Consider the following 20,550-nt stretch of genomic DNA (forward strand, 5'->3'; position numbering starts at 1 on the left):
GGATTGTATTTATTACTGCAATGTGAGAGTGCGAGGGGGCAGCAGAGATTACTAGTTGTCTCTTCTGCCGTCACAGTAGAATGTAACCGGGCACTAACTCCTAGCTGACTGAAGGTTCATTTCCCAGCCTCCCTTGAAAAAACTACTTGTGGCTAAGGGATGTGAGGGAAAGTGATGTGTACTACTTCTAAGCTGTGCTCTTAAAGGAAGAAGCTGCGCCTCTCCTCCTTCCTGCCGGCCAGATGTGACGACAGGAGTTGGAGCAGCTACCTCGGATCATGGTTTGGAAGAAGCGTGATGGGGTGGCAGAGCAACAGATACAAAGAATTGCCTCATTGGCCTCATATAACCTAATTTTTATTTAAGAGAATTAAGTTTCTTTTCTGTTTTAGCCACCCTATTATAGCACCTAAACCCATATTTTTAATAAATTTGTTCAAGGGAGAAGAGCAACGACAATAAACTAGCTCAGAAGCAAAAGCATTTCTAATAGCTATAACTGCTGATAAGAAATATAACAGTAATAAATAATGACTGGTGTTAGGGGGGAGTGAGTGAAAAAGGTGAAGGGATTAAGAAGTACAGATTGGTAGTCACAAAACGGTCATGGGGATGTAAAGCACAGCACAGGGAATGCAGTCAACAATATTGTAATAGTCAGGTAAGGTCCCAGATGGGTCCCTGAAATATCCAGGGGACCACTTTGTAAAGTATGTGATTATGTAACTACTATGCTGTATACCTGAAACCAGTACAAAATAATATTAAATATAAACTGTAATTAAAATTTTAAGAAGTACTGAATAACAATAAAAATTAAAATTATTAAAATTAAAAAAAATTTAAGTAGTAAATTAATTTTTTTAAAATGACTGGGAAGGGAGATACAGAGCAAATTTAAATTGATGGTGAAGGAGGATATTTATGAGAAGGTGGCATTTGGGCTGAGCGCTAAATGACAAAAGAGCACTAGCAATGACAAGATCTGGGGACAGAGAGCCCTAGGCAGAGGAAAAAGTACTAATTATAAAGGTCCTAAGGCAGGAAAATAGACGCCAGGTGTTTGAAATCAGCAAGAAGGTGGAAATGAGCAATAAAAAAATTGAGAATGTATTCCCTAATGGGAAGTCATAGAAGTATTTCAGGCAAAGGATGACTTGATTTTATTTGTATTTAGAAATGCTCACACTGATTGTTGTGTGGCAAACATATTACATTGGGGCAAGATCAATTAAGAAGCTATTGCTTTTGATTCAGGTTAGAAATGACTGTGGACTGAACACGGTCAGTAGCAAGGGAGATGGAGTGGAGAGATCTCAGACACATTTTAAAGGCAGAGCAGCCAGGACGTCCAGGGAGCAGCTTACCGTACATTCCCCAGATCACGTCTTTTCCCTCTCTTAGAACTGTAGACTCTAACAACACTTATTCCCTCTCAGTTTTGAGACTGCTCCTTGCTCACCCTACTCGTCCAAAATAATGTAAGCAAATTTACTAGACTCCTTAGCTAACGTCTAGGGGCTTTATTTATGCATCACCAGTCCATCTAAGATATTTTTTAATATCAAAAAATTTAAGTGCTTAATGTATCTCATTGTTAACTGTTATATTCTAAAGCGCTGAAAACTTATCTGCTTATGATTAACTCTCTATAAACCAGAATATTTGATTAATCAGAGCCCCCCACTCCTGACTATTCTGAATAATTTACTATACTACTTACAGCTTTTATGTTTGTTAGGGTTAGAATTCATTTAGCTAATTTCTTGATAGCTAGAATGATACTTTACATATTTAGGTGTCCACATTTTCTTTTTGATAATTATTAAGGTCTTGAAATGGAAAAAGAAAAACCTAATATATAAATGTGAAAAAATTTTCAGTGTGCCATGCTTAACAGAACAAAACTTAAAAGAGACGGACACTAGTTGAGATGTAAGTAAGCCCCTTCTAAAAATCCCTGTCAGGCTGCCACCTGCCATGCTTGAACACCTTCAGCGACAGGAAGTTAACTAGATCTCTGGCAGCCCTTTTATCTTTGAACAGCTCACTGACTCAGGACCCTTTCAGATTCATGGGCTGAAATCTTACTTGCTATTCCACCTATGCTACTCTTAGCTCCACAATTAAATTTTAAGCTTTGTGTGAGCAAGGACCGTATGTGATGGATAAGTAGGGCAGTTCACAGAATAACCTCCTGTAAGTGTGCCTGCATCTCTACTGCAAAGACTGGAAGGCTGAAAACTACATTCCAGACTTTCTTGCAACTGAAACTCTGTATTTGATTTAGCTTCTGCCTAACAGGTATCATATAAAACTCGAATTCGGAACTGAGTAAAGTGGAGAGATGGGCAAGCAAAAGGTACCCATTTTTGGTGGTTTGCACCAGAGTGAAGGAAGCAGAGTTCTAGAGTCAGCGCTGTAGCAGTGTTCCTGACTCACAGGAACACTGGCTCCCTTTGTTTCCAGGCAACTGTTGTAGGAGACTTTTTAAAAGACTCTCATCAGAAACGGTGAAAAGCTCTTTCATTAGTCTGAAAATTCAACAAGTGAGAAGTTTCCATAGGATATCAGTCAGAGCAGAACTTGTATAATGTACTTAAGGAGTAAACATAGAATAAATACAGCAAGTCAAGCACAGCAGACATGCTTGAATTTGAGTGGTCTCTGTGTCACTATGTGATTTGGAGCCAGTTTCATAATTTCTAGGTCTCACAGAACTCATTTATAAAATGGGAGTCACACAGTAGTACCTACCTGTTTTTAAAAGAGTAAATGAGAAAATACTTGCAAAGAACATAATAAGCATTTTAGTAAGTGTTTGCTAACGCCACTGTTAAGACAGTGAAGTATTTATAGAGCTACATAAATGAAGAAGACTTAAAGATCATATAATTCAAACTCTTCATTTCATAACTCTGTGGCCAAAGAAGGATGGATGAAGCACAGTTTCTACACTCAGTAAACTCAAATTTCAGGTGGGAAAAAGACTATTAAAAATAAAGGATATAATCTGGCACTAAATCATTACAATTTTTAAATAAGAAAATGAAATTCTCTTCACCTAATATTGGTCAATATGGAAAGAAAATTCTTAATACTGAATTCAGGGAACAACCAAGTGATACAAATATATATATATATATGTGTGTGTGTATATATATATATATATATATATTATTAATGTTTATTCCCTGCTCATACTATCTTAAAGATTTTGGTCTGCATTTTCTTTCTTCGTTCACCAGGCCAAGGAGGTTTTCTAATCATTTACAAGTCACAGATACAGAAACTACCCAGGACAATGGCCTTCTGTCTGATGGAGATTTCACCATTACCCACCCAGACTGCCAGCGCCAACCACTTAGATGTCAAGTCACCTGAATAGCCTTACCATTATTTTACAAGCCCTTCTATGGAGAACATTCTGTGCAAGAAGATCATCACAGCCCCCCTAAATAACTGGAAAAAGAGCACAAGAAACCTACAATATATTGTGATGTACTTTAGCAGAGACAGCTAGCTCTTGTCTCAACTTTATTTTTGTAACAGAACCCAATTTTATTCAGGGTAACATTAAATTGAGTAAAGGGACTATGTTTTCCAGCCTCCCCTGCAGGGCACATGTGAAAATGCTATGAGCCTGGCCCGTAAAAAATCTCTCCTTTATACTCCCCTTCGCCATTTCCCTTTGCTGGCTGACAGGGATGAACCACAGATATTTTGAAGGCCACACATTGGACTACAGTCAACAGCATAGCCTGGGTCCCCTGGCTGACCACACAGGATGTATGCTACTCCTGCCAACTAGGACAACTGCCTCAGACTGCTATATGTTTGAAGCATTAAACGAATTTTGGATTTATTTTTTATAGAAGCTTCCATTATTCTAGTATGGCCATTAAAAGGGTAGAGCTCCTAGAATTTAATCATAATGCCACCTTAAATTTCCAACAAATATAAATAACATGGTGTAGAGAAAGTTAATATCAAAATCTTCCCATGATATTATTATAATAAACTATTTAAATGTTTTCTGCATTTTAATTTGTTTTTACTTCCTTCACTCATGTACCCAAGCAAGATATTTTATATTTTAACAATCTTACGACATTATATTTCTGAAAGTAATCTGTGGTTTAACAGAAAAACATTTCATTAGGAGAAAAATGATTAAGAAAAATAATTTCTACACACAAGTTTCCCAACTAGTTTCTTTGCTAAGTAACATGAAGAACTTAAAAGCCGATTAAGACTTACCAATGAAGTACAAGAAGCAGGATGATTGTAAGGGTACCACCACACTGTTTTATAGATGTTGATGTACTGAATGAACAGTGCAACCAGCAGGTAGATGAAAAAGAGAAATTCAAAAAGCAGACTCCCATCCACAGGCAAATCAGGAATTTGGCAATGACGAACAGGACCTGGGGTGATTAAGGCTGTGATAGGTGGGACCGGAAGGCCAATAGCACTACCATTCCTGAAAGAGAAAACTAGAGTTAGCTCAAATAGTGATTACTCTTCAGGGTCATACAGCATAAAGGGCCCCTGCTTCCTTCTCCACCTACCCTTTTACAGTTGGCTTTCCCCAAACTCTACCCTAGGATCTTGGGCCCTTGTCTTCTACCTCTACACACACAGTCTCAGTGACCTATAACATTTTGTGGCCATGGCTTCCATTATCCCCTATATGCTGAAAACAAAAATTTTTCTCCACAGAGCTCACTCCTGAGTTTTAGACCCATTTTATGAAGCTGTCTACTGGACATCTCTGTGTTCCTCGTCCTGCAGTCCTGACCCTAGTTCATGGCTCACCCAGTTAGTTGCCCAAATCAGAAACCTGAGAGTCAGACTTTCCTTCTCCTCTTCATACCCAATCACTCTCTAAATCTTATGTATTCCACTTTATAAAACTTTTTCCAAATCGTACCCTTCTCTTCAAACACCACTGCTTTAGTTCAAGCAGTTACAATCTTTTATCTAAACTGCTGCAGTAATCCCCACAAATTCAACTTCACTTTCATCCAGTCCTCCAACCTTCCTTCAGAGTGTTACTCTCTGAAGTGGCTCTCTTAAATAAACCCTTTTAATGCCTCTGTACTGCCAACAGGATACTATCACAAATTTCAGTACATCCTATGAAGTTTAACAGTCTAGCCTCATCTCCAAAAACACCTTCTTTAACTCCTCACATACACATTTACTGACACAATCCTTTAAGACTTTTAAAATGATCAAGCATATTCTCTATAAACCTTACTCTGATTTACTCAATCAAAACTGATTCTGCTCTCCTCTGTGTCACCATTGTATTTAAAATATGCCTTTATGTTGGGAAAATAGAAGGCAGAAGGAAAAAAGGAAGACCATAATTGAGACGGATTGACCCCATAAAAGAAGCCAAAGGCACAAGTCTACAGTACATTGTTGAGTACAGAGTACTGTGAATATCACTAACTCATAAACTCAGTAGGAGCTGGAACTGACTCAGTGGCATGTAACACATGCCTTTAATATTGCATTTTTCATACTATTATATAATTGTTTGTATATATCTATGTCTCATGTATCAGACCACGGAGATACTTTTCCTACATCACTGCAAATATAAACCTTCAGGTTGAGAAGAGAGAAGACAAATACAGTCATGAAAAAGAGTGATCTCTTAAAACATGAATTAAAATAAACAGGTTTTAATCCCTATCTTCTTGTTGTTCTTTCTTCCAAGCTGTTTTTTAGGTCAGAAATTGCTGGCCATCTAAAATGATAAAATTTCCCATTATATATACACCTGGGAATAGTTACAGAAATCTAAAAGTCTACTATTGCTTACAGAATACAGAAAAGAGGGGTCATTTGGGTATTTTCAAAGAAGACTCTAGGGAAAGCACAATATTAACGTTACCATTCTCCTCTAAAAGTTCCAAACATAGAATTCTAGTATTAGTACGTGAAATCCACAGAACTTTATGTGACTCATGGGGATACGAACTCTCCTCATTCTGAACAGTTAAGAGTACCATGGCAGAAAAGCAGAGAAGCTAGAAGGTAAGAATATGGATGGGGGAGTGAGAGGGTCAGAAAAAAATTATAAAAATTTCTTCCACTCATCTCCAGAGTGTACTGTAATAAAACAAGCTTATCAAGGAGTAGGTGATGCTATACCAGCAGGTTTCACAACCTTACCCGCACAATCAGAAATCAATCATTAACACCACAGCCATCTGATCTGTTCTGGGAGATGAGTCCCAGCACTTCACAACTCCTGGAGACCTCATTCACACAAACACAACACGAAGGGTGCCCTCTGGAGCTGCACAAGCTAGTGAACTTGAATGCAGGGGATTAACGCCAGCAGCCAATCTAGTCCTTCACTCCAGTTAATCATGAGAGATGGAAATAAAGAATTCTGAGGGAAAGTTACAAGATTAGGAGTCTCTACTGTAAATCAAATAAAAATTTGAATTCCCCTTTAGTCAAAACTACATGAAAGGGGAAAAGCATGCTAAATTATTTATAATTTAAAGGTTAAAAAGGTTCTTATAGAATTTTTTTTCCAAGTGAAGACTAATGTGCTTTTGCTGTTAACAAAGTCAATGAAATGCTGGGCCTCGAGAAAGATATTCAAAACTACAAAAGATCTACACTTGTGATATTCTATATACCTTGGCTATAACACTTCAAGCCAGAAGACAAAGAGACAAAGGTCAAATAAAGTGATTGATAGCATCAGTAGGAAAAAGAAAATAAGGAAAAAATTGGAAGCTTGAGAGGAGATATGACCAAAGTTCTTAACCCCTCCTCCTCCAAAAGCCAAGAGCTAACATAAAAAGACTTGGTCAATACATCGCAGAAAATTAGAGGTGTTATTTAGAAAAAATAAAAGGATTATTCCCTTATAAAAATAGGTTCAAGAAAAGCAAAATGACACAAATATCTGAGATACAATGTGGGATAGTTATCCCAGATTTTCCACTACCAGCTGTGGTCTTTGAGAAAATAACTATATCCCTGAGCCTCAGTTTCTTCATCCATAATACAAGGGTTGGTGCAGATTCTCTTTAAAGAACTCTTCTCAATGTTAACACTGAATATTATCTTTTAAAGCGTGTTGCAGTTCCCCAAGACCAAGCCCAGGCTTGACGATTTGCTAGGAGGGTTCATAGGACTCCACATATAGTTGTGTTCACAGCTAAGATTTATTACATCAAAAGGACACAAATCAAAATCAACAGAGGGAAAAGGTACAAAGTTTGGAAAAAACCAGGTGCAAACTTCCAAGAGTCCTTTCTCAGTGGAATCATACAGGATGCACTTAACTCTCAACAACTACTTGTGATAATATGTGTTCAGTGCTGTCTACCAGGTTTATTAATAGACTCAGCACTCAGAGTTTTTATTGGGGGCTGGCAATGAGGGACTTTCTGCCTATCAGTACAAATATTTCCAGACTCCCAAAAAGGACAGTAGGTGTTTAGCATAGCCATCCTTAGAATGGCCTGCTTGCAAAGCAGGCATCTGGGAACTTGACTGGTAAACAGTCCTCTTACTGATACAAAAGTTTCACTAAAATACTGAGTGGCTCATTATGCCTATAGCATTCGTGCAAACAATGTGGTTTATGCTGAACATCTGCTTTGTCCTTGCATATAAAGTTTGTGTGCAGAAAAGACTTAACATAGTAGGTCTGAGACTGGCTTTTATGGAGACAGCAAGCAACAGAATTCAGCTAAGCAAACGGATAAAGCAAGGAGGCTTCAGAGGACAGAAGGGAATAGGAAGGGATAAAGCAGTGATCATTTGGACATGCTCAGGCAATATTATTAACAAAGCACCTGCAAGGACAAAGCAAAGAAAAACGACTCTTACTCCTCAAGTAGGTTTCTCCCTCAACTAAAAGCTCTCTAGGAAATTCAGAAACTCACAGTATATCCTCCTCCTTTAGAAGGCAATCATCTAAGCACGCAACCCCAAGAACAAATCCCTGTTCCCCATAAGGCACAGGTAGCAAACACAAGGCCCGCAGGCCCAATATGGCCCTCCACCTTGTTTCTACCTGGCGGCAGCACCAAGCACTCACTTAACTGTTAAGGAGTAGTTACATTTATACAGCCCTAAAATTACATTCAGCCCTTTGAAGGCAACCATGAGGCTGATGTGGCCCCCGGTGAAAATGAGTTTGACACCCCTGCCATAGGTGGAAAACAGGACAGGAACTATGGATTTCATCCTTGACTCTATCACCAGACTAACTAGCTCTCTGACATTCTCAAGTTTAACTTCATCAATCATGCCATAAATACCTACCTACCAAACAGGGGCAAATGCTCTCTTCTCCAGCTGCCCTCTCTTGCAGAATCAAAGATATCATCCAACATTATATCACACTTATGCAATTATCTGTTTCTCTCTTCAGTACTCTAGACACTCCAGAAGAGCGCTCTCCCCACTTGGACCCTGTCTTTCTTTGTACACATCCTTCCTGACTATATTCTAGGCCGTCTACCACTGGCTTTTATCCCTATTTTTTTATATGTCTCTTTCCCATCAAAATATAGTACCATCTTCTCCTAAAATAACCTCTCTAGATGAAAATGTCACAAAATAATCACCGAATAAGTGACTTTTCAAACCATGAACAAACTATGATCTTTCACTTTATTTTAACCTGTTGACAAATGTTTTTCTCCCTGCTGTACCAGCTAAAGAAACCGGCTAATAAGTTAAAGGAGGACAATGGGTGGAGAATGGTAGATCAAGGCAACCACAGCTGGAACCTTGAAAGCCAGGAAAAAGGAGCTATGAAAAAGGCAGAGAAATACATGATCATAGCTAAAACCACCCAAGAGCAGAGGTAATTTCCAAACGTTCCTAGTTCTTCCCAGTACTCTCTACTTGCAGACTAAGTACAAGCATAATCATCTAGGGATGTGATTTTCACTCTTTTTAAATGGCAGAACACTTCATTCTTCCTCTCCAAAATACATGGTACATGGTATCCCAATATTTAAAACACACAGGAGTTAGTCTGTTTAAGAACTAGGAAACCTGATGCCTAGACTGCTAGGACTGTCTCTTTCTTCCCTGTAAGCACTCCTACAGCAGCCCCTGAGACCCCGAGGAGGGATTCCGTGGGACAATTTGAGAACATAATTATCTAGGGGATCATCAAAGCCCAAGTAGAAGAAAATGAACAAAGAATGGTTGCAGTTTACAGAGAGGCAAAGCTAGACTTTTTTAACCAACTAAAAATCCCACGATACACAGCTACTATTTTCTACTGCAACGTGAAAGTACTGAATCACTAAGTTGACAGTATGTATTAGTAAAATTAAGGCATGTATGTCAAATAGGAAACATCCTTTATTTCAATACTCATGTGAGATACTACGTTCCTTCAAAAGCATTTTCACATATTCTCATTCTTTTTATTTTTCTTTATTTTTAAAAATATAATACATGATATTTGTAGAAATTTTTGAAAATTCAGAGTAAAGTTTTAAAAAGTTACTGCAAGTTACCATTTCTTTTATTTTCAACATTATTCTATGATGCAGAGAGTAACACTGTTTTTGAAGTATGAAAATCCAGCCCTGGCTGGTGTGGCTCAGTAGATTGAGCACCAGCCTGTGAACCTAAAGGTTACTGGTTCAATCCCTGTTCCATTCCCTGTCAGGGCATGTGGACCAGGTTCCCAGCTGGAGGCATGCAAGAGGCAACCAACTGATGTATCTCTCCCTCCCTTCCCCTCTCTCTAAAAATAAATAAAATCTTTAAAAAAAAAATTTAAAGTATGAATATCCAAAGAACAGAGTAAAAAATAATACTCTAGAATAAATTATAAGCAATCTGTATACATAAACATAATTTCAATTTAAAATTAGTATGAGAATCAGACTGGAAAAATCTTTCCAAACTGATTCATGGAGACCCCCAGTGAAATGACAGAATCAGAGCTGATTTGGAGAGTAAGTAGAACTTGTGTTAAAAAGTCAGAAAGAAAGGGGGAGAATGGGCCAGGAAGAAAGAAGTGCCTAAGTAACACCAGGAGGGCCTGAAAAGACAGCAGTAGTACTGATTACCAGATTTGAAAATTAGAAAAGTAAGAGAAAACTCTGTTCAGGGAAGAAGCGGAAATTAACTGGCAAATATCATCTTGACCAAGTAAAAGTCATCTCTTTCCAATGCTACATGATTAAAACTCCTGATGAAGTGAGTTATCCTAGATAAGAAGTAATTCTTCCTAACTTTTAAAATTAGAAAGAGATAAATTGCCATTAAAAAAATCAATTTTATTCTCATACAACATGACATGATTCTTAAGATGTTTAGGTTACAGCTGACAGTTTATAATTTTCAAACAATTTTTTGAAGAAAATAATTTTTAAGACCCTTGATAGAATTACTTATAATTTTAGAATCTCATATAAACTGTCAATTTTAATTTGCCTTCAAAAAAAAATGCTAGTAAGTCGTTAAGCCATCACATTTGCCTTGTACTTTAATTCACTCCTCCCTTCTCTGAATAGCTAAAAAAGGTGATGACTAGAAATTGGATTAACAACCATGAGTAAGGACTGGACTACTGTCACTTTGTGGGCCCCATATCACAACTACCTACCTCCCAAGTATTCTGAAATATTGAGCTTTCGGTTTTCAAAGCAGGATTTCTACTTCAGTGTCAAGAAATTATCTTCACAAACAAATAGCTGAGTAGCATGATGACTTCCATGTTAGATTTACTGATCACAGGATATTACAAATTATGCATAATCTTATTTCTTCTTTACCTGTTTCTCAGGCCTGTTCCATTGCCACAGCCCCCACCAACCAAAGTCTGTAAAGAAGGTAAAGCTGAACGGCTTAGCTGCTGCCGACTAGGGCCCCTCCTTCCACCGGGCATGTCCAGGAACCAGTCTGCTTCCAGTGCCACCTGTAGTTGCAACCCAGGTTAATGGTTGTCAACCTGTTTCAACTCTGAACAAAAACAAAAAAAAAGAATTAATTATCAGTTTACTATTTTTAAACTAGGAAATTCGACAAAACCACCAGAAAAACTGAGTGAGCAGGTCTTGTAAAACCAGATTTTCAAATATGCTCTCGGTGTCTATTACCTACTTTATTCTAATGAAATGACTACTCAAACTCTAATGGGTCAGGTCAGAAGCTTAAGTTCTGATCTAAAGTGTGTTCAACATTAGGGAAGTCACAATTTGCGTCTTTTGTCAGTTGAGTCTTAGCACATGAAAGATATTACAATCAGATAGAAGTTCACAAGAAAACACCTATTATAAACACTTCCAACTCAAAGGTAATGTTTCACAGCAAGCCACTTAAAATACAGGAAAATCAGCACTGCCCAAAACGTTAGGTTTTGTTATCAAGGGATCTGGTTCTGAGATCAGATGTGTCACATACTATCTGACTTTAACTGAGGCATTTAACCTGTGAGTTTCTTTATCAGGGGGGAAAAAAAAAACGTGTTCCCCCTCCTACAGAGGTTGTTGTCAGGACTGACAGTGATGAATGGAAGTACATTAGTAGACCCTTTTAACTCTGTAAAACGGTTCAAGTGTTATCTCCATATGTTTGAGTGAAAACACTGGAAGGAACTCTAGTGGATGCCCACTCCGTAAAAACTTATGTAAAATCACTTAGAAATTACTGAAACTGAAGGATTAAAATATAAGTCACAGATGAAGACCCTCACTGAAAAGAAACTGCCTGCATCAATCTGGTAAAATCATGGCTTCTCCCGTATGGATAACAAAATCTGTTTCCTAAACAATACAACTTAAAAACTGAAGAATGACACCCTGTACAAACGAACAAACAAACAAAAAACCGTGGCTTTCAAAACGGTACTGCAAACTGATCGATGTTCCACATTCCTACAGCTTTCGACTGTAGACTAACAAATGTCAGGTGAGACAAAGCATTCAAACCGCTGGATGTAGGTAGGGCTTGCTAGTCTTTGCTCTAACGGAAAGAAAAGCGTGAGGCAAAAAAAAAAAATTCGGATGTAAGATTAGAAATTATGGGGTACGGGTAGGAGGGTGGTGAGACACTACACGCTTTAATAGACCAGCCACTAAAGAGGGGACGACTAGCCGTCCCCACCGCGCCACCGCGAGAATCGAAACAGAGCCTGGACAGACGGACAGGGACAGCACCGCAACTCAGTAAAACTCACGCATGAAGGAAGCCCGGCTGGTGGGGCGGGATCCCTGGGAGGAGGCGGCAGCTTTACAGACCGTACCCCAGCAAGAGAATTCCAACCCCGCGTTGGGCCAGCTGCTCGTCCGTAGGCAGCCCAGCCCACAGAGACGAAAAAAGGTGTTCGAGCTTCAGGTTGCCAGACCCTCAGACTGTGAGAGGGTGCCAGACACAGGGGTAGAGTTAACTCAAGATGCAGACCCCACGGCCGTCAGCATTCAACCTCAGCCTCCATTACCGCGGAGCTGAGCAGACGTGGCAGCGCACTGCGATGACGTCAGCTCTGCGACGGCCGGCGTCCCCGGCCAGAGCTGGTTCCCGGAACTACAATAGCCGCTTGTGGAGCAAGTACCCCACCCCCTCCTGTGTGCACCTGCGCAGTGGGACGCGCCTGCTCCGCTGGACTGGTGGTCCCGCCTCCACGGCCAGCGTTGACCATCGTATTTCCTCCTCCGGCCTCAGCCAGTCAGCCAGTAAGAGTCATTCTTGTAGTCTTATGGGCTGCAAGTAACAACTGCATGCAAGTTACCACTCCCATTTTACAGATTGGGGTGGGGGGGTTGGGAGACGTCACCTAAAGTCACGTCACTGCTAAGTAAAGGAGCCCAATTCACGCAGTCTTGCTTCAGCAACCAGTCGTACTCGTTCTTATTGTAAAGGACGAGAGCTCGCAGTCTAGTGGAAGAGACAAATTGTAACGAAGTACATTTTGTTACAATAACAGAAACAAATTACAATTTGTAACGGAGAATGAAAGGTTAAAATTATGCCCAAATGCTGGAGATAACACGCAAGGTAGCATAACAAATTCTGTGAGATGGCGGTGGGGTAGATACCAAGGAAAGCCTCACAGAGAGCATGAGGTTTACAGCCAAGACTACAGGAAGGAACGGGCGGCTGATAGAATGGCTTTCTAGGAAAGGAATTGGCAGATAGTATGGTAAGGAGATGCACAACGTCATGATGAAAACAGAAACTGTCAACAGTTTGGTATTAGGAGAGTGAAAGTATCAAAAGGAGCACTTGGGTGAGATCTCTCACTCTACAGATTTTAAGAGCCTTACGCAAAAGCTCTTTGCATTGGGTATATGATTAGTTAACCATTATTGAGAGTTATTTTTGCACCAGACACTAGACTAGTAGCTTTATATATTTCATTTAAATCCCATAATGCTTGATACTACCACTGTTACTATTTTACAGAAAAACTGAAGTTAGGAGACGTGAATATGTAAAATCCAACACATCATTAAAATATTTTCATTGTATTCACCTGTAGGTGTAAGGAGTTTTGCACATTTATTTTCTTAATTACTTTGTTAACTGTTTCCTAACTTGCTACATTGAAACTCCTTTGCCACTTTTCTGTTGTCTTCCCAACATCCGTTGCATTCAAGCAGTTATTTAGTGACTACTATGCACCAGACACAGTGTTGGTGAACAAGAGGTATTTCTCTGCCCTCCTGGAGCTTATATTCTAATGAGGGAAACATTTATTTAATAAATAGAATAATTAGAGATTAAGTAATTAATCTCTAAGTAAGTGTTGTGAAGGAGACAAACAAGGGGGTGAGGGACACAGTAAGGAGGGTGCTATTTTGAGGTGATATCCGTCTGAGGGAATGATATGTCAGCAGAAACTGAATGTTGGAAAAGAACCAGAAATGCAAAGATGGGAGAGAAAAGCGATCCACATAGAAAACAAAACTTACGCAGAAATTCTAAGGTGGGTTAGAGCTTGGCATGTTTGAGAAACTTAGCACAAAGTATAGCTTTGTGTATAGCTAGGTCATGGTGAGCAAAGGGAAATGTGGTGTTAAAAGTTTTAACTTCCATAGCTGAAAGTCTTTTTTTCTAAAGATTGTATTTATTTATTTTTAGAGAGAGGGGAAGTGAGGGAGAAAGAGAGGGAGAGAAACATCAATGTGTGGTTGCCTGTCTCAGGCCTCCTAATGGGGATCTGGCCTACAACCCAGGCATGTGCCCTGACTGAGAATCAAACCTGAGACCCTTTGGTTCACAGGCCGGCACTCAGCCCACTGAGTCACACCGTCCAGGGCAGAAAGACTATTTTTTTTTTAAAGAAAAGTTTTATTGAGCCAAAAATGCTATCCAAAAAGAAGACTAATTTTGCAACATGAATTCCAAACCAGCACGGCTAGATAGAAAAAACATACATGTCCATTATCCCAAAGCTTTTCAAGTTATACATCAAGTGTGGGGTGGGAGAAAGATGTATGCTGTTCCGAAAGGATTTGCATTAGCTTTAGATAAAGGGGATGGGAAGAGGTGAAGCAGAGCTAGTTCTGGGATAAGCTCAGCAGAGTCTACCAGGAAGAAGTGTCTGCTCCTGTGGATTAACTGTGAGCAGAAGGCTGGAAAATTCATGTCTTAATAAGTGGGTAATTGTGGCAAATTGGTACAGCCATTATGGAAAACAGTATGGCAGGTCCTCAAAAAATTAAAAATAGAACTGTCTTATGACCCAACAATTCCACTTCTGGATATCTATCTGAAGATATCTAAAACACTGATTTGAAAGGATATATGTACCCAAATGTTCATTGCAGCATTATGTACAATAGTCAAGATTTTGAAGCAGCCTAAATGTCCATTAATAGATGAGTGGATAAAGAAGATGTTGGTGGAGTTCATGTGCCAGCAGCAAAGGATCCTCTTCCTACATCTGTCATGGCTCAACCTGGGACTCTGAATCTCAATAACGAGGTTGTCAAGATGAGAAAAGAAGTGAAGAGAATCCAAGTTCTGGTTATCCAAAAACTTGTCAGGAGTGTTGGCAGACTGAAGTCAAAAAAGAGTACTGAAGACGCACTGTTAAAAAAAACCAAAGACAGGCACAAGAACTACTTGAAAAAATTCATGCCATGAAGGAATTGAAACCTGATATAGTAACGAAATCTGCTCTTGGTGATGATACCAATTTTGAAAAAAATCTGCAAAAAGCCTGATTCTACTGCAACTGAAAGAGCAACTGCCAGACTAGCGATGCACCCTCTTCTGAAGAAAAAATAGATGTGTTAAAAGCTGCTGTCAAAGCCTTTAAAGATGTGAGACAAAATGATACTGAAGTTCAGCCATGAAAGAATGCATCAGAAGAAAATATTCCAAGGACACTTTAGGTTCAAGTGATGATGCCATTAAGTTACAGCATGAAGTAGCTATTATAAGTGAGCAAAAAGACAAAGAAGCCAAAATGATGGCAAAGAAACCAATAAATAGTTCAAAAGAAAAAATGGCCAAGATGGAACATGGACCCAAAACAGTGGACATTCCAAATTCTCCATCAAAGCCTTCTGAAAGGGATTCTGTGGTTCCCTCTGAGCCCCAGAAGATACCTGCTAACCCAAAAATGAAACTGTTATGTCAAAACAAAACAAAAAAAAGAAAGCGCCCAATAGCTCACTTGCTGGAAACAGTGATGGAGAAGAATTACATGAAGAAGAGGAGTATTTTGATGACAGCACAGAAGAAAGGTTTTACAAACAGTCTTCCATGTCTGAGGATAGTGACAGTGGTGATGACTTCTTCATTGAGAAAGTCAGACGGACATGAAAGAAGGAAAGTAATTGCCATTCTTCAGTTGTAGAACAAAAATCCCCCCAAAAGGTGTCCCCTGAAGAGAATATACCATATTTTTTTTGACCATAAGATGCACCTAGGTATTAGAGGAGGAAAATAGGAAAAAAAATTTTGAAGCAAAAAATGTGGTAAAATATTTAATAACATAAATAACATAATATTTCACCAATGTAAATGTAAGCTACATTTGGACTATAAGATGCACCCCCCCATTCCCTCCAAATTGGGGGCTGCGTCTTATAGTCCAAAAATACGGTACTTGAGACCCACCAGGGTAAAAAAACAGGCCAAGTACAGAAGAAGGAAGGAAGTTTCAATCAGTGTTTTTTCCTTCTTTATCTGGATTTAAAAACTCTAGCAGAAATTATAGAGAATAGGTTCCAAAAAGCAACATCCTAGGTTTTCAGCAAAATGAACCTCAGCTGAAGAATCAGTTTATTAAGCATGCACGAAGAGGACCCCAAAACACAGCACAGCAGGCACAGCTGCCTCTTCATCCTTCATGGGGCACAAGCAGGAGGTGAAAGGAACAGCAATCTAAACTTGCTGTGTTTCAGGGGAAGAAAATTACATTTGATGATTGATTAGTACCTCTTTCTGTGAACCTTTTCATCTAAAAATTTTTTTCTTTTTCTTTTTTTCCAGTCCAATACTTAAACTCATATTTGAATGAGCCTCTTTGGAGAGGGCATAGAAATAAGTTTATTGTTGTCTTTACTTCTCCTTTTTAAGTGTGTTCAAGTTATGGTTATATAAACCTTCCACAAATCAACTACACACATTGTTTTTTTTAAATATGCCTTGTGTGTTCCCTTTATAAAAGAATTTTGAGTTTATAACTCAGATTTTCTCATTTGTGCTTCCCATGAAGTGTACTTCACTGGATTAGGTCTGTGTTTCTTTGCCTTGAAAATAAATGTTGAGATATATTTAAAATAATGGAAAAATATGAGGAAATTGTAGCTATTTAAAATATAGCTCATCTTTGCTTAAAGTTATTCTTGTTAGCAAAACTAAGGTTAAAATAATAATGTGTATTATAAGTATACAGATAATAAATCATACAAATAAATACTTAAAAAAAGAAGATGGTGGTATATATATTCAATGAAATATTAGTCATAAAAAAGAATGAAATCTTAACCATTTACAACAACATGATGGACCTAGAGGGTACTATGCTAAGTGGACTGAGTAGAGAAAGACAAATACCATATGATTTCACTTACACGTGGAATCTAAAGAACAAAATAAACAAACAAACAAAACAGAGACAGCTTCATAGATACAGAGAACAAACTGATGGTTGCCAGATGGGAAGAGGGTTGAAAGGTTGGATGAAGAGGCGGAAGGCATTAAGAAGTACAAATTGATATTTACAAAATAGTCACAAAGATGTAAAGTACAGCCTAGGGAATACAGCCAATAATATGGTAATAATGATGTATGATGTCTGGTGGGTACTGAACTTATGGGGGGAATCACTTCATAAATCATATAAATGTCTAACCACTATGCTGTATACCTAAAACTAATAAAAAGTAATATTTAATGTTGACTGTAGTTGGAAGAAAGTGGATAACTATGGGAATAGCCACCTGGAAAGTAATCCTAAATTCCAACAGATATACAAGAGTATAAGAAGCCTTTTGCCAGAGCTGATCCACAGCTACTAATAGGCTAACTGCTCTCTCTCTCACTCTCCAGCCACTGTAACTTCCACTTAGAACATCTCAGGATTTTTTCTTGTAAATGTCATGAAATGAACTCAAAGACACAACCAGGAGTTTGAACATGGAGGGTCTTTTACACCATAGTGTTTGCATTTTAAAATAGCGGCTGGCATAGGATCTAGAAATCTGTGGTTTTCATAAGCTCTAGGTTTCTGGCACTTAGTCACAGCTAGGAACCACTGGAATAAAATATCTTACCTGTTAAGGAAATAAAACTGTTATTTGGATTCACATGCAGCTTATTCCACCTGTGTCTAGGGCCCACTTAATTCCCACCCTCGCTGCTCTTCTTCCACACAGATAAACACTGCAAAATTGCAGAAAATACTGACTTATTTTCATCTCAAAGACATTATAACACAAGGTGATTTCCATTTTCTTCTGATCACAGAAAACTAATTGTGGGGGGGGGGAAGCTCTTTTATTAAAGTTTTAAAAAGTATTCCCCACTATGTTCATTTTAGACTAACTTTAAAAATGCAGGTTATTACAGCGTTCATTTATGTAGTGCACCGCCTTGTTGTGTGTTTTGATGAACACTCATTTTGAAGTACTGCAGGCCTTCCTAAAAATAAAAGGAACTTTGACTCAAGGTTTCATTGGATTCCTAAAGAAGTCTTGTATGATACAGTATTGGAGATCCATTTTTCTCTTCTTGCCTACTCACCCAAAGTGAGTGACATGCCCTGCTGCTTAACTAATGAACATTATTTTGTCCTTTACCATTCCTTAGCATGCATCCCAAGTTCTGCCCTCCACTATCATCATCCCAAGTTCTACCCCCGCCTTCCACAAATTATGACTTCCCCCTTTTTTAGTGTCTCTAGCACAATATTCCCTAACTACAGCTTTTCCTTTTTTTTTCAGCCTGGAATATATCCCTTTTACCCCTTTCTCCAGATGTCCACTTCATGTTGATCTTTCCCTCCACTGAAACCAAGAATGTTTACATATTGCCTTAAGTTGTTAGTTATATCTGGGGAAGGGTATTTGGCCTCCCACTAGTTCGAGACTCCTTCAGGGCACAGATCTCATCTTGTTTTTCCACATATTTCCACAGAGCCTAAGATATCACCATGCACATTTTAGACAATGGATAAATACTTGTAGCTGTGTTAGGTAGGGTAGATAGTAAGACAAGGCAGGGAGGAGGAGGAAGACATATCTCTCCCACTAACTCAGCAGTCCTGAGCCTGGTCCGATAATATTGCCAGGTGTTCCAACACCACAAGAAACACCATGATAGCACAGGAGGAGGGCAGTCCTTGAAATTCTATGCATCTTTTCCACTCTCTGGTAAAGAAAGCCTTTGAAATGGTAGGTAGAAAATAGACAGGTGAGGGTAAGAATAGTATAGGAAATGTAGAAGCCAAAGAACTTATAAGTATGACCCGTGGACATGAACTATAGGGGGGGGATGTGGGAGGGGAGGGGGTGGGCAGGATGGAGTGGAGTGAAGGGGGGGGGAATGGGACAACTGTAATAGCATAATCAATAAATATTAAAAAAAAGAACAGAAAGCCTTTGAAACTGTACTTTCGAGGCCTGGAAGGCAGGAGAGGGTCCACAGTGCCCAAAGGAAGAGGCCCATAAAACAGCTTTGGCTGATTGCCTGTCCCTGGTCACTATCTGATTTATGAGGGAGTCTCTGATGCTTACAGAAAGAGCCCATAAATAACTTTGGGTAAACACCCCAACTTTAATTAACTGCCTCCAATCACGAATCTGTTTTACAATAAGATGAACAAGTGTATTCTGGAGCAAGATAAGGATTCGGGCTAACACACATACTACCACACATACCTAAGTTTGGGTAGTCACATCCCCCTGGGAAAGCTGGTACCACCTTTACCTGTCAACATGTAAGTTCTTTACCCCACCCTGCCAACTATATAAGCCCACAGAGCAAAGGACTCTCTCTCAGCTCTCTGGCCACCCAGGCACTTGACACTCCATACTTTCGCCTCTCTTACCCTGCTTTTCCTTGAACCTATGCCTTTCACTGCCCCCCCCCACCTCAACAAGGCCTATTCTCTTTCCTGAGAACATATCACCAATAAAACCTGCTTGCAGCCTAATAAACTTGCAGATCTCCAGTTCTTTACTGCATCCGCGAGAAATGAGTTTCTGGGAGTTTCTACCGTAACAGTTGTATGATCACTATATACCTAAACATAGTGTCCAGTATAATGTTGCCCACTGACATTTTTCAGTATCTAAGTCACCCCAATTTTTATAAATTCCTATTCTAAGGAGACCTATGCTACACCATTGCAAGACCTTGGGGTTTAACAGTGCTGTACACTGTAGTGTGGAGGCTATATCTATAGACACCTATATATCTATGTATCTTTATATACATACATATATTTTATATATTATACAATATGTTGTATATATTATACAACATATTGTATATATTATATATAATGTGTATATATACTTTTCCTCCCATCTTCTAAGTTTTTCTAGATGGGCTAATAATTAAGTTAACAGAAACTGACTAGCAGGAGAAACTCAAATTGTATGTGATACATGCACATAGGGAGTTCACACAGGCATGAAAATTCCAGACAGTGAGGCAACATTGGATATATGTGACATCTTGGACCAATGAGAAAAGGGGCAGGGGGTAGGGTCTTAGATTTCAGTAGTGAGAATGGGCTATTTATAAGTAGTTGAGGAAGAGCGGAATACACAAGGGAGGCAAATTCTTACCCGGTAACTCAGAAACATTGGGACACACTGGGCACCTCCCTAAAAGGCCCCTGCCTGTATTTACCGTCCCTAATTCACATTAGGGTAAAGCAAGTGTCCCAAGGTCCCCTGCCTGGAGTAGCCTTTAGTATGTGAATCTCTTAAACAGGAAGGGGGAGAGGCAAAGGTCCTTTCTGAGTCTTTTGTTTCTTAATAAACAGCTTAAAATTCGATACCCCAAAGGCAAAACTTGTGGTCGACAGAGGACCCAAAAACACCCAGAATTTATTCATTAAAAAAT

At 39.0% G+C, this 20,550-nt stretch overlaps 1 protein-coding gene and 1 pseudogene across 2 annotated transcripts in view; one reads left to right on the forward strand and one right to left on the reverse strand.

Moving 5' to 3' along the window:
- Positions 1-20,550, reverse strand: part of TMEM39A (transmembrane protein 39A) — a 37,091-nt gene that overhangs the window by 15,959 nt on the left and 582 nt on the right. The window contains exons 1-3 of one of the 2 annotated variants that reach the window (XM_024577894.3): positions 12,197-12,483; positions 10,794-10,980; positions 4,261-4,483 (exon numbers count right to left, since the gene is read on the reverse strand). In XM_024577894.3, the coding sequence (XP_024433662.1) occupies positions 4,261-4,483; positions 10,794-10,906 (336 nt within the window). In that variant the 5' untranslated portion in view covers positions 10,907-10,980; positions 12,197-12,483. Of the gene's footprint in view, positions 1-4,260; positions 4,484-10,793; positions 10,981-12,196; positions 12,484-20,550 lie in introns of those variants that run through there. The other variant, XM_024577895.3, reaches the window with a different exon arrangement.
- LOC112320423 (serum response factor-binding protein 1-like) lies at positions 12,803-16,988 on the forward strand (annotated as a pseudogene).

The sequence above is a fragment of the Desmodus rotundus genome, chromosome 2 (genome assembly GCF_022682495.2).
Source record: "Desmodus rotundus isolate HL8 chromosome 2, HLdesRot8A.1, whole genome shotgun sequence".
Classification (NCBI taxonomy): Eukaryota; Metazoa; Chordata; class Mammalia; order Chiroptera; family Phyllostomidae; genus Desmodus; species Desmodus rotundus.